The 13372-nt window shown below is 37.2% G+C and overlaps 1 protein-coding gene across 1 annotated transcript in view; it reads left to right on the top strand.

Annotated features, from left to right (window-relative positions):
- Positions 1-13372, top strand: part of LOC125225145 — a 59041-nt gene that overhangs the window by 27411 nt on the left and 18258 nt on the right. Inside the window, exons 2-5 of the mRNA XM_048128717.1 lie at positions 7849-8032; positions 8945-10768; positions 10982-11112; positions 12864-13085. Coding sequence (XP_047984674.1) covers positions 7849-8032; positions 8945-10768; positions 10982-11112; positions 12864-13085 — 2361 coding nt within the window. The remainder of the gene's footprint in view (positions 1-7848; positions 8033-8944; positions 10769-10981; positions 11113-12863; positions 13086-13372) is intronic.

Here is a 13372-nt window from a genome sequence, read left to right as displayed (position 1 = left end):
GCAACCTTCGAATCTAAGGGTGAACAGGCATCTTCTGGGCGAGCTCACTCCATCGTAGGCCACGTCTTTGCCTTTGGCTTGTCCGTTGCCAAGAGTAAGACCATTTAAAATAATAATAATAAAAAATGTTTCACTTGCCTTGACCCACATTGCTAAATGGCACCCCAGAATTCAGTCTCCGAACAAAAGTCATGCGTCCTCATTAAAGTTCACGACCTATCCAAGATATTTAATAAACCGAGAACGCCCCTGCAAGGCCTCGCATCGGCACACGTACCCCATTAGTGCATTCCGGACATTCTGTGTACATCTAAAAGGTGGTAAGTAGGGAAAATGGTGGTGAAATAATGTCATAGAAGAATGTATGTAGGCGTTAAGCAGCACGACGATAACAACGCGACGATATATATGAAAGAGACAAAAAGTAGCCTATATCACTCTCCATCCCTTCAACTATCTCCACTTAAAAAATCACGTCAATTCGTCGCTCCGTTTGGCCGTGAAAGACGGACAAACAGACAGAACACACACACGGTTGCATTTATAATATTAGTATGGATATCGTTGTCTGAGTACCTGCAACAACACAAGCCTTCTTGAACTTACCGTGGGACTCAGTCAATCTGTGTAAGAATGTCCTATAATATTTATTTATTTTATTTAGTTATACTTAAATAGACATTTCATATGAATAAAAAAGAATTATAAAATTAAAATAACCCCGATGCCTTAGTGATGATGTTTATTATTTGTCATTGAATAGGTAACTAGGTATATGTATTTTCCTGTTTATATCATTTATTTATTTATTCATAGATAAACTTTACAGTATTACATAATATTTACCAATATTTACGTATCACTATCTATCTATGTAAAGAGATTTCCTTACGGAAAAATCGTCATTAAGTCCCAAAAAAATTATTATGTATTATTTTGTATCCATATATCAATCGTAACTATAGACAAGCAACGAATTCTTCATTTACAAAAAACTTCATTTAAAGGTATTACGTGTAATTTAACATTTTTCGAGAACGTATTCGAATATTTGGACACTTTCCCGCATTTAAATTGTATCTGTCTAAGAAACGAATAATATTTCCATAATAAATGCTTAAGAAAAAAACTCAACAGTTATTCTACTCTCTATTACCATCTTAATCTTAGATTACATTCATATTTCAAGATTTTAAACAAAGAAAAGTCTGTTTACATTTTCTTTAAAAATGAAATGATATTCTCCGTGAATCGCATGAGGTGCATTCGCGTTTTTATTTCAAAGGAGTGAATCAACTTTTTAGTGTTCCTTTGCTAAATATGGTCACAATTTTCTTGAAGTTTGAAAATGGTGTATTTTATAAAAGCAGTTTAATAAAAGTAAATATTTTTCTTAGACGAATATACGTAGTTTTAAAAAATAACATTCAACATTTAAAATTTGTGTGTTCGTGTTACCCACGCCACTCGCCTTTTTTAACCTCTTAAACGGCGGTTGCATTACGATACACGTGCGTAAAAAAGGAAGTTCGAGTGGCTATAAATTACTTATTTCTATAAAATATTTCCATCATTTCATTAAACGTTGAAAATATTTCATGATATTATTCAACATTTTAAAATAACGGTATTCCTCTAAAGTTTGAACATATTTTCAAGTCCCTCGTATAAATATTAGACCGAGTTGATATTTTTGCGATTGGCTTGCGCCCGTGGCCCGCGGCATCAAATATTCATATGTTGCTGAGCGAACTTCGTTATATATTTCCCTGAGGGAGGATGTACTTCGCTATTAATCTAGTAAAAGCATAAATCTAATAATGAAAAACCTTAATAATAGATTGTCAAACGTTATATAAATTCTCGTTTATCATTTATAAAAATACATGATTAGGTAATATTTTATTCATCATCATATTGTTTCATTACACCATACGATCGTGTAGGTAATACGTGTATTTTCCGTGACGACCGGTCTGGCCTAGCGCGTAGTGACCCTGCCTGCTAAGCCGCGGTCCCGGGTTCGAATCCCGGTAAGGGCATTTATTTGTGTGATGAGCACAGATATTTGTTCCCGAGTCATGGATGTTTTCTATGTATATAATTATTTTATTTATTATTTATTTATTAACGCACAAATAAACAGTTTACATTAGAACAGTGTCCCACAAAACAGTTTTCACGGTTTGACTGACTGTGGGATCGAGCAGTCTCTACTCTCTTACATTATCACTATTATCATGTATATAGCGTATATAAAGTAAGCGAAAGTCAGGACAGTAATAAATCTATCTGGGATTGTATATATAATCTATAATATATTGTCTATAATTAATTATTATATGCAGTTTTTAAGGTAACTACGTAGCTTTTTCGCAAACTTCACTTTACATGTTTCCTGTCTGATGTCAGAGGGCAGGCTGTTGAGTAAATATGTATGTATTAGGGAAGGCGTTTCTGAATACACCTATCGCCGTAGTAATTAGTGACCCTCGGCACAAGCTTGCCCGCAGACACCGACCTGGTACCATAAACTTCGTTATGGTGTTATATAAGTATTTGTATATTATGTATATCGTTGTCTGAGTACCCACAACACAAGCCTTCTTGAGCTTACCGTGGGACGCAGTCAATCTGTGTAATAATGTCCTATAATATTTATTTATTTCCGTATGACGGGTTAAGAACTTCACTATTTATATTTCACTATCTATATCAAGATTTATTATTATGGGACCAATGCTAAAATCGTAAAAAAATATTTGGCTGTTTCATACATTTCGACTGTCATGATACTCATGATGCCGCTCATTTCTATCTAGACTTTAATACTTTTTGACTCATTTGATCATCACTTCAGTCTTAAGATTTTGCATTAGGTATACATATTTTTTTTACATTTTTCTTCAAAAAAATTTTTTTTTTCACAACAAAAAAATTATAAAAATAGTTTATTTACGTTCAATTTGCGCTCTTTCTACATACATACAATCACGCCTGTTTCCCAGAGGGGTAGGCAGAGATCACGGATTTCCATTTACTACGATCCTGACAAACCACTTTCGCTCCACACACTTTCATAACGTTTCAAATAGGTATTTTCAAAATACTTTTTGAAAATAAAATACCTTTTGACCAAATCTCAGATATTTTTATTTATTTTCGGTATTAATAATCATCAGAAATAGAGTCACAATGCCGAACAAAAACGTCTAATAACATGGCAAAAATTATGAAAGTAATGAATGACATTTTGGTCATATTTATCAGTAGGCAATCAAGGTTGATTGTGCATCTAGTTCTTATATTTCATACTTATATCACCTAAATGCTCTTTATTTATTTTCATTCTAAGGTAACGGCGGCTATTAACGCGGGTTACGCGGGTATCGAAATCGACGTCCATTACCGCCGCATTTGCAAATACGCATTTTATAGGCAAACCGACCAATTTCCTAAAAAAAGTTACTCACACAAAGGAAGCCTGTTTAGTTGACTAACGCACATATAGGCGATAGAGAGTGTGAATGAAAGAAGACGCTCGCTATTTGACAGTTTTTGCCACGGGGCCGCGAGAAGAGGTTGTGTCATACTGACGCGTGACGCTAAACCTAAGTGAACTCCAATCTCATTTAGTAGTTTACGTAATAATTATGGCAAATAGGTGAAAGTTATGCATTTTAAATTATTGTTTATAGTTTTCTACATGACTTCTGAGTACTTTTTACATATTGTTTAGCCTGGAAATGTGTTTAAAGTGGATATTAAAAGACAGCGGTGAAAGGCGCCATTTCGTGAGTAGATTCTATTACTGTGGTATACCACAGTAATAGTTAAAGTAGTGATATTAGTTCTTTTTGCTTTATTTTAAGTATATGTGATCAGTTATATATTGTCTTACAGTTATTTCAATCTTGATCTATTCACGCTATCAAAGAACTATTTACGCGGTATGAAAATTATTCAACAAAACCTTAATTTTTAGCAAAAACTTCATGACTGATTTCGTAGTTTCTGTGAAAACCGATAATTTGTAAATTTTTTTAAACATTGACATAAAGTCTGATGTTTACTTACCAGTTATGTAAACTTGGTTTTAATATAAGGTTGCAATATTTTATTTTGATTTGTAATGAAAATACATCTGTATGACTTTGTTTTTATTGGTCGGAATTAGATTTTATAATACTCCAATTTATGCCTATTACCGATGGTACGATCAGATAACCCTCGGTAATAGAATATATAAGAATCTATTACCGATCCATGCAATATTTGTTTGGGTCGGTAATAGGTCCCTATAGAAGTATCTATTACCGAGCGACATATTAGTCTTGTATCAAAATATGACATTTAGTGTACCGTAAGTACAGATTTCTTAAGTGAAACTGAGTCTTCTGTGGGTATTCATAAAGGAGGATATTATAGGTATATGTATTTGTCATAATTTGTATATTCAACCGTCGGTATTAAGCTCCGAATTTTGAGATGGGTTTCTATTTACCGATGGCAGAAAAACACTGTCATTCATACCCTCGGTAATGAAATCTCAATTCGCGTTAATAGAACTGCAGCCTGTTCATTACCACGGTAATAGAAAATGTAGGTATGTTGGCTTCAATAATCATTTTATGACATATAATAAACTAAAATGATCCAAAAACTCTTCAAAACTAATAGTTCAATAAATACTCTTCCATAAAAAAAATATTTGTGGTCGTTAATGAGCTTTGATACCCTTAATTTTTTGGAATCTTTTGAAATCTTCCTTAAGTACCACGTTAATAGGCGCCATTACCTTATAGCTTAAGATTTTTACTATAGGAATAATAACTCAACACTTAAAAGTAGGTAGGTAATTAAATCAAAATCAGTCATTAGCACTCAGCACCAGCAGTCCAGCAAACAATAAATCCGTTAAATCGTCGGCGTCAGTTACCATAGAAATGAAATGATTTGATTTATTTGCCATTAAATGTGGTATACAATGGTGTTAAATATATAATATTAGAGCTAAACACATTTAGGCTTTAAAAAGCCATGCAAATTGTGATATTCTAAGTCTAAGTTTAAGTCATGAACAAATTAAATTATTTTCATGGAAAATCTTTTAATTTGTATTTCATGTTTAGGTATATATTATTATTGTTAGCCAACAAACATGCATTATTGTGTATGTACCTACTTGTTAAAAGCTAATAAGTATAATTATAAACGTAGACTATTGTAAATTATGGATGTTAAACTAATAATCTAAAAATTCCTTCAGACTATAATAACACTTGTCAACAAGATAAGAATACAATTGATTTTTGAATTTGTTGAGTGGTAGTTCTTTAAGTTCATTAGGCAGTTTGTTAAATATTTTGACACACATAGCGTAACAATTTTTGTTTTTCATAACTGTGTTCATTCTTGGGAGCACTAGTCTGTCAGGATATCTAGTATTAAAGTGCGTTATATCTTTTTTCACGATAAACATGTCAGGGTGCAATTTAACAAAAACACAAACTTCGTATATATAAATTGAGTGCACTGTTAACAATTTTAGGTTGATAAAAGGATACACACAAGAAGTTCTACGAGGCATATTGCAGACTGCTCTGATACATTGTTTTTGCGCTACGTGGGTATTCTTTACAAACGATGAATTCCCCCAGATTAATATACCATACCTTAGATTGGATACCACAAAAGCATGGTATGCCATTATGGCAGTTTTCATATCTGTAATGCGTGTCAATCGCCATAATACATATACAAATCTATTTATTTTCGAGCACACTTTATCGATATGATTCTTCCACGTACATCGATCATCCAAAATAAAACCTAGGAATTTTGTGGTATCACATTCTACGAGCCTAGATAATATTCGTTTTCGTTTGACATTGACAGTGTCAAATTGACACTAGTCAGTCAGGCGCGCATGGCTAGCAGGCGCCTCTATCGGTCAAATTCGGTAATACAAGCTTCATTTGTTCACATTTTGTTTGACTGGTAATGTTGGCTAAACTTAATTTAATCATAAAGTATTTTGCATTTTGAAATGCATATTAAAAATGCAAAATACATCTCAAAAAGTATTTCAAATAAAATACAAAATGTTTTTTACTAAAAGGCATTTAAATGCAAAATAGAAAATAGGTATTTTGCATTTTGTATTTGCATTTTAAATAGAATTATTTCAAATAAATCGCATCTCTGAACGTTTCTCATTTTACTTTTGAATAATAAATAATAATGTTTTCCCCTCACTAGCTCGGAAACACGTGTTTTGTCCTTTAATACCAGCGGGTAAAAACGCATTTTATCCACTAGTGGGTAAAGTAATTTGACCTCGAATAAAGTCACATTAACTGATTTAACATTGATAAAGTAGGTAAATCTAGCAATAAAGATGATTTACCACCTGTGGAATTACTGGAAACAGTGATGCATTTTTTGCGTTGTAGTTTCCTCGCTATAGTCGCTATAGTGAGGGGAAAAGTTTTGTGTTACACTCGGGTGCAATGTATTTTACTTCTCGTGTGTTAAAAAACTCGCAAGTTCAGGATTCTATTCTCGAACCACTCGCTTCGCTCGTGGTTCAACTATAGAATCCTTTCACTTGCTCATTTTTCAATTCCACACTCGGCGTTAAAATACAACTTTGCCCCCTTGTATAACAAATAACTATTCTGCCTTTCGAAAATTCGAACGCGGCTTCTGTACTTGACGGGCGATTAAAAGGGTATTTTTAAACATTTAAACATTTATTTCAAATCATTTATTTTAAACAAAATGCTTGATGATCAGCGTGCGTACGAAACGCTCGCAGGTAGGTATCTATCTCTATCGCTCTTGCGCGCTCTGTCGCGCCAAGAGCCATACTATACTACCTTTCGCGGCGTTTCGTTTTCGTTTCCAATCGTAGAAATGCCATTCGGCTACGGGGCCGGGGTACAAAAACACAAACGCTCACGATAATATCGTATATAATATTTCGTTTTTTTTTTTTCGATAAAACGACTTAAACTAATTACGTTTAATGGCAAGATCAATTGTGACATAAGTTCGATCAATTGAAATCAGGAGTTATTTGCCAGTAATTACATATCACGTGGCATTTAATGGAACTTTTGCAGAAGCCTTTCCTATAGTCGGCAATAAAATATTCGTGGGATTTCGTGAAAGACATTGCTTGAATGTCAAACGAGATGTTGATATCATCTACAGAGAAAATTAAGACGGAAATTTGCGACGCTGAAAATGGAATTTCAGGATAACACCCTTTTATAATGATTTTATAATTTTTGTTAGAAATAACAGGCGAAAAGCGAAAATTTCGACAGTTTTGAGTAATAAAGAGAAAAAAAATCATTGTTTTAACTGACGTCTTTGATAATGACTTTCATAATTAATATAAATAAATATGTAATAGTTTTTTGAGGTGCCTTTATTCGGTCGCCATTTACTATGGTCGCGATGTACCAGATACTGGATATAGAATTTTAAATTTAATCTCAATTCCAATATTCCTAAGTAAAATTTAGGGAAATAATAAACACTCCCGACTAACTCAGCTTTCAAACAAAAAAAACGAAATCTAAATCGGTTCATCCGTCCGGGAGCTACGATGCCACAGATAACACACACACAGACAGACAAACAGACAGACAGATAGACAGACAGATAGACAGACAGACAGACAGACAGACTGGCAGACAGACAGACACGTCAAACTTATAACACCCCGTCGTTTTTGCGTCGGAGGTTAAAAATGATGTATGACTCCATCTTTAAAGTTACTGTACATCTTAAAAATTAAGAAACACAAAATTAATGACCCGTAACTTTTGTCAACAGATGATTGCAGCATGGGTCCTATGGGTCCTAGCGTTAGCGCTGACGGGCACGTCCGCAGCGGAGCGCGGCGGATCGCTCCGCGGCGCACTCGAGGCTTTGCAGCGGCGACAGCGGGGGAGGGGGCCTCCCATGGCTCCGGACTATGATCTGTATGAGATTATACCTCCGATGGGATACATCCCAGGTGGGTTGTTAACATACTGACATTTCTAGACGTCTCAGCGACCTTAGTGCCAGTCACCGTACGGTCAAAGAGGTGGGTCTCTCCGTGGCGCTCTCGAGGCTTTGCAACGGTGACAGCGGGAGAGGGGGCCTCCCATGGCTCCGGACTATGATCTGTATGAGATTATACCTCCGATGGGAGACATCCCAGGTTGGTTTTGTTAACATACGGACATTTCTAGACGTCTCAGCGACCTTAGTGCCAGTCACCGTACGGTCAAAGAGGTGGGTCTCTCCGCGGCGCTCTCGAGGCTTTGCAACGGCGACAGCGGGGGAGGGGTCCTCCCATGGCTCCGGACTATGATCTGTATGAGATTATACCTCCGATGGGATACATCCCAGGTGGGTTGTTAACATACTGACATTTCTAGACGTCTCAGCGACCTTAGTGCCAGTCACCGTACGGTTAAAGAGGTGGGTCTCTCCGCGGCGCTCTCGAGGCTTTGCAACGGCGACAGCGGAAGAGGGGGCCTCCCATGGCTCCGGACTATGTCTGTATGAGATTATACCTCCAATGGGATACATTCCAAGTGGGTTTTGTTAACATACCGACATTTCTAAAGGTCTTAGTCCTAGCACTATGCGGGGAGACTTTTGCGGAGCGCTTAAGGCTTTGCAATGGCAACAGAGGGGAAGGGGACATGTATGAGCTGATTCCTCCAATGGGTTACATACAACTGAACAAGGATAATACCATAAGGACAGAACATACCCTGACCAGGTACCTACTTATTTTAAACCAGTTCAGATTTAGTATAAGAATTCTGCAGTCACGGTTACCGTGCGTTTTTTCAAATACTGTGATTTAGATGTTTCATCAAATTTAATACGAAGACTTAATAAATAACTTATAGGAATGTAATATTTTTTCCAGATAACGATTATACTATGGATCCCGAAGATTTAGAAGAAGATCCGGCCACAAACTACATTCTGAAGCTTCTAGAAGAGAATGACAGACCCGTCGAAGGTTATGAGTACAAACTAGTTAAGAAAAAGAGCAGCCACTTAGGCCCAGTGGAGGTGAACAGAAAGGAGTCAGCTTTCCGAGAGAGGAGCCATCATTCTGACAATGATAGACTTAGGGATCTGTTTACTGATAGGAATGAGGCTGAAAATTCTAAAGAAGTACAGCAAGACCGTGCCGAAAATGATGCTGAATACGCCTTGCTGCTAGGCCAATTATGGTCAAAGTACAAAAACAACAAACATAACACAGAAGGGGCTCCACAAGGAGTAGTCAAGCTTTACAAAGAAAAGATCGTTAAGAAACGATACCCTGACAACTGGGGCCCTATTGCGTTTAAGAAAAAGAGAAGTCCTGATGCTGAAAACGAACACGCTCCAATGACAAATTTTGATGACTCAAAAGTTTTACCAGGCCCTGTAGACCTCAATAATTTTAACTACGACCAGCCTGATGATGAAAATGAGGACTTGCGTGAAGAATACGCAATCGCTTTTCAACCTTTAGATGACGACAGTCTATCGGATTTGGCGGATGACGACCAATATCGATACGATGTCATCGAGAAACGTTTTCCCGTGACCAAGCGCAGCAGTGGACCTTACGACTGGGGTAAACCAAAAACGAAGAAACGTTTTGCCCAAGATCAGAATAAGCGTGAAGTTTCAAAAAGGTTCAGAAGCAGTTCTGGTACTGATCCGAAAATTCTTAAAGATTTATCGAAATTATTTGGTGATTCCGAACCTGAGCTTATTAAGAACCCTGTTAAGAGAAGCAGTGATCAGCAAGGAAACTCATATGATGCCAAACCGCCACTTGCATCGATAACTCATAACCATACTAACGAACGATCGAATGTTTCTTCTTCACCCGATGACAGTAGTCATGAACATCATCATAATTTACACCATCCTGGTATATCTGGCAAGGAAGTAGAGCATGTGCACGATCACGATCATAGTGACAATGAAAAACCTATTACCATTAAAAAGAAATCCATTGACTGGTCCACCTACTTCGGGATCGATAAGCGTAAGAAGAAATCTGTATCTTTTAATGATTTTAATGAAAATAAGCTGAGAAAACAATACTTCGACACATTCAATAAAGAGGTAATTTACCCGTTAAATTCCTTTCGAAAACACAGCAATGTGAAAAGGAACTACGTACAGCGTCCTGAAAATGAAGAAACAGAAATACAGATAGACAACGCAAGAGCTGTCGCAGTACGTGACGGTGACAAGAGGAACACCGCCCAAGAGCAGGAAACTAAGTTAGACAACATCGAAAAAAAACTGAGGAATATGGAAGGAATGATAGTAGATGAAGCACTACAATATTCCAACGCTGGTGAAGAACTCGACTCCAAAGAAGAACAGGAGATGAAAGAAAAACTGCTATCTCGATTGGCAGCAGCGTACAGCTTGGAGAAGATGAGAAAGGCGTTGAGAGAGTTCAAGCAAAGCTTGCAAACACAGAAGCCTGATACTGCTATGGGACCCTCATCGATGCCCGTTGAAGAGGCGAAAGAGAAGCGTGTAGCCGTCAAGAAAGAGAAAGTTGATATCAATAATAACGAGATTCCTCTGTTCAACAAAGGAGATGATAAAGAGGATGACTTTGGGCAGGAGATTGGCGCAGGTCACTATTTAAATGGAAAGATTGAGAATCAGTTCTCTGAAGGCTACATGGGTGGAAGTGGAAGGCATCGCACACCGGTTGTTGCCACAGGTATGTAAATATCTCCGCCAGCATTATCATCTCCTTTAAAACCTATTGATTCAAATTTTTCGAAGTACCTATACGTACTTGTACAAGCCTTTTTTGAAATCGAATTGTATTTAATTTTGCCAGTGATGATTACACATTGTAAAAAGTTCTTAAATCAGTCACCTTCAATTCAAGTTTATAATTGAATGTTTTAATGGATGAAACTGTTTCAAGGTCCCGCCACAGGCGCCTGCCCAGTTTTGGCCAAGATCGTGCAGCGGTGCCGCGGAGTCGACCTGCTAGCCGGAGACCGTGGGCAACTGTTCCTGCCTCTCTGCAGCTTGCATCAGATCTGCTACCTTTGTGTAAGTAGACCTGAGCATAACCTATCGATACAATTACTACCCGATTGCTATGAGCCGCAGTTTAATACCAAGATTCTAGCGTTGGCATTGTTGTTGACTTTAATGGATCAACTTCTGGATGTTTTCTATGTATATAAGTATGTATTTATCAATTTAAGTATGTATATCGTCGCTTAGCACCCATAGTACAAGCTTTGCTTAGTTTGGGGCTAAGTTGATCTGTGTAAGGTGTCCCCAATATTTATTTATTTCTTTAACTTTAGCTTTTGATATGCACTTTGATCGGTTAACTCCCTTAGCCAAGTGCTTATCTAAAATAGTTATTATATGACAATCTTTCTAATTGTTTGACACCAGCACCTTCATGTCACAAAGTTTTAGCTCAGCTGTTTTATTCTAATCGGTTATGCTTTTGAAACTTTTTCATCACATTTGATGTTTAAAGGTCTCATTGCGTCCACGTGTACTGAAGAATAATGTACTATTTTATTCCCAAGGGAATAATGGATTTAGTTTTAAAAATTAATACAATCCGTACAATACCTCAGGCAAAGGATGTTTCAATCAGCCAAGGATTTTTTTTGCACAACTAAAATTTGACTATTATTATTTAAGCTAAACAATATTTAATTATACGGTATGAAAAATGCATTTTATTTATGTTTTACAATTATTTCAGTGTTTTACATTTATTTTGTAAATTTCACGTAGATAAATCGTTATAATTTGCAATTTGGCAGGAAACTGTGACGGCCATTTCGATTTGTGCTTGACCGCGTTGCCATAGCAACGGGCAGTACAACACCGCCATTCATTGAAGGTTTTGCCTTATGATTTTTTTTTCACCGTGTTTTCCTCTCAAATGTGATGAAAAATATTGTGTGTAACTCAGGAGGTAAGGATTTTGTAAACTCGTGTCTATAACTCTCTCCAGCCTGCGGCTGTCGCGAGTTATTACACTCGTCGAAAAAATCCCCCTTACCTACCTTGTTGCACAATATATTGCTATATTGCTAAAGGAGTCCAGTACTGATTAAGACTATTTAGAGTTTTTTCTTGTTTCAATGCAGCCAACATCACAGTCAATTGTCATTTCTTTTGTCAAATGTTTAATGTTAGCTTGGCATAGACTTTAATGAACTAAAATAAACTTTGACTCAAGGCTAATACTGCTACCACGCTATCAGTCTATTATAATACTGAATCTGTTACATATTATGTCAGTTTACCTACTCTAAACTCTAATTATTTGATACACAGCAGTCTTCTTTCTAGCTTTATCACATTTACTTGGGGTCAGTTTTCCTTATACGTCGTCGCCAGGAGCGTCTGTCTTTGGTCGTCTCATTTGAGCGTCTTTGAGGTCCTTTTGGATAAGTCCTATCCATGTTGTTTGATACACAGCAGTAAGATATTGTAATTGCAATTGTAATCGAGCGCGTCGGGTATGTTTCCGGACGCTCATGTACAGGGTTTCTATGCCACATTAAGAAAGCGTGCCGCAGCAACACGTCGCAGAGTGTTTGGCAGCAGCAACAGTATCCTGAGTGCGATAGCGGGCAGGCTTGATAGTCGCTACACGCAACACTGGTCGAACTTGCATCTCTCCCTAGCTAATTTTGAAATATAACTTATAATATGTTGTAATTAGGTTACTAAGGCAACTAACATAGTACTAGTATTTAGGTGTTTTAATTAACCTTGTATGGATTTTGTGGTCCGAAATAAATGTTATATTTTTTAATTTCCAGGGCGAAGCACCTCCAACAACCTGCGACCTAGTATTCCTCTCGGAAGCCGACACGACCTGTGAAGGCGACACCGGCTGCCAGCGCGCCGCCCGCTCCGCGCTCATGGCGCTCCGGGAACTCCACGACAGCCTGGCCGACGAACTCGACGGGGAATGCGAGGCCAGCCCCTGCCTCCCGGCCACACTCAAACTCAACATCGGCTGGCAACGCGCCTTACAGCGATAAACACAATCAGCATACCGTTACCACGAAAATAACGTTCTAGTTGTTTAAATATTTTTTCTAACTGTCTTTGTTTCTAGTAATTAATATTCGTTGTTCGTACGGCTCTAACCAGCCATAGAGCCGTATGGGCGTAGGGTAAGATCTAATGATATTTCAAGATCCTTCTGACGACCGGCGGAACTTTTTATCCTGACAGTATTGAAGTGAAACTGGCAAATTTTGAAATCCGGTCGGCAGGAGTGTATAGTTATTTGCGCGGTGCGAGCTAGTATCGGATACGCTTT

Source organism: Leguminivora glycinivorella, chromosome 4, assembly GCF_023078275.1.
Source record: "Leguminivora glycinivorella isolate SPB_JAAS2020 chromosome 4, LegGlyc_1.1, whole genome shotgun sequence".
Classification (NCBI taxonomy): Eukaryota; Metazoa; Arthropoda; class Insecta; order Lepidoptera; family Tortricidae; genus Leguminivora; species Leguminivora glycinivorella.
Note: the sequence above shows the minus strand (reverse complement) of the source record. Positions and strands in the feature narration are given on the sequence as shown.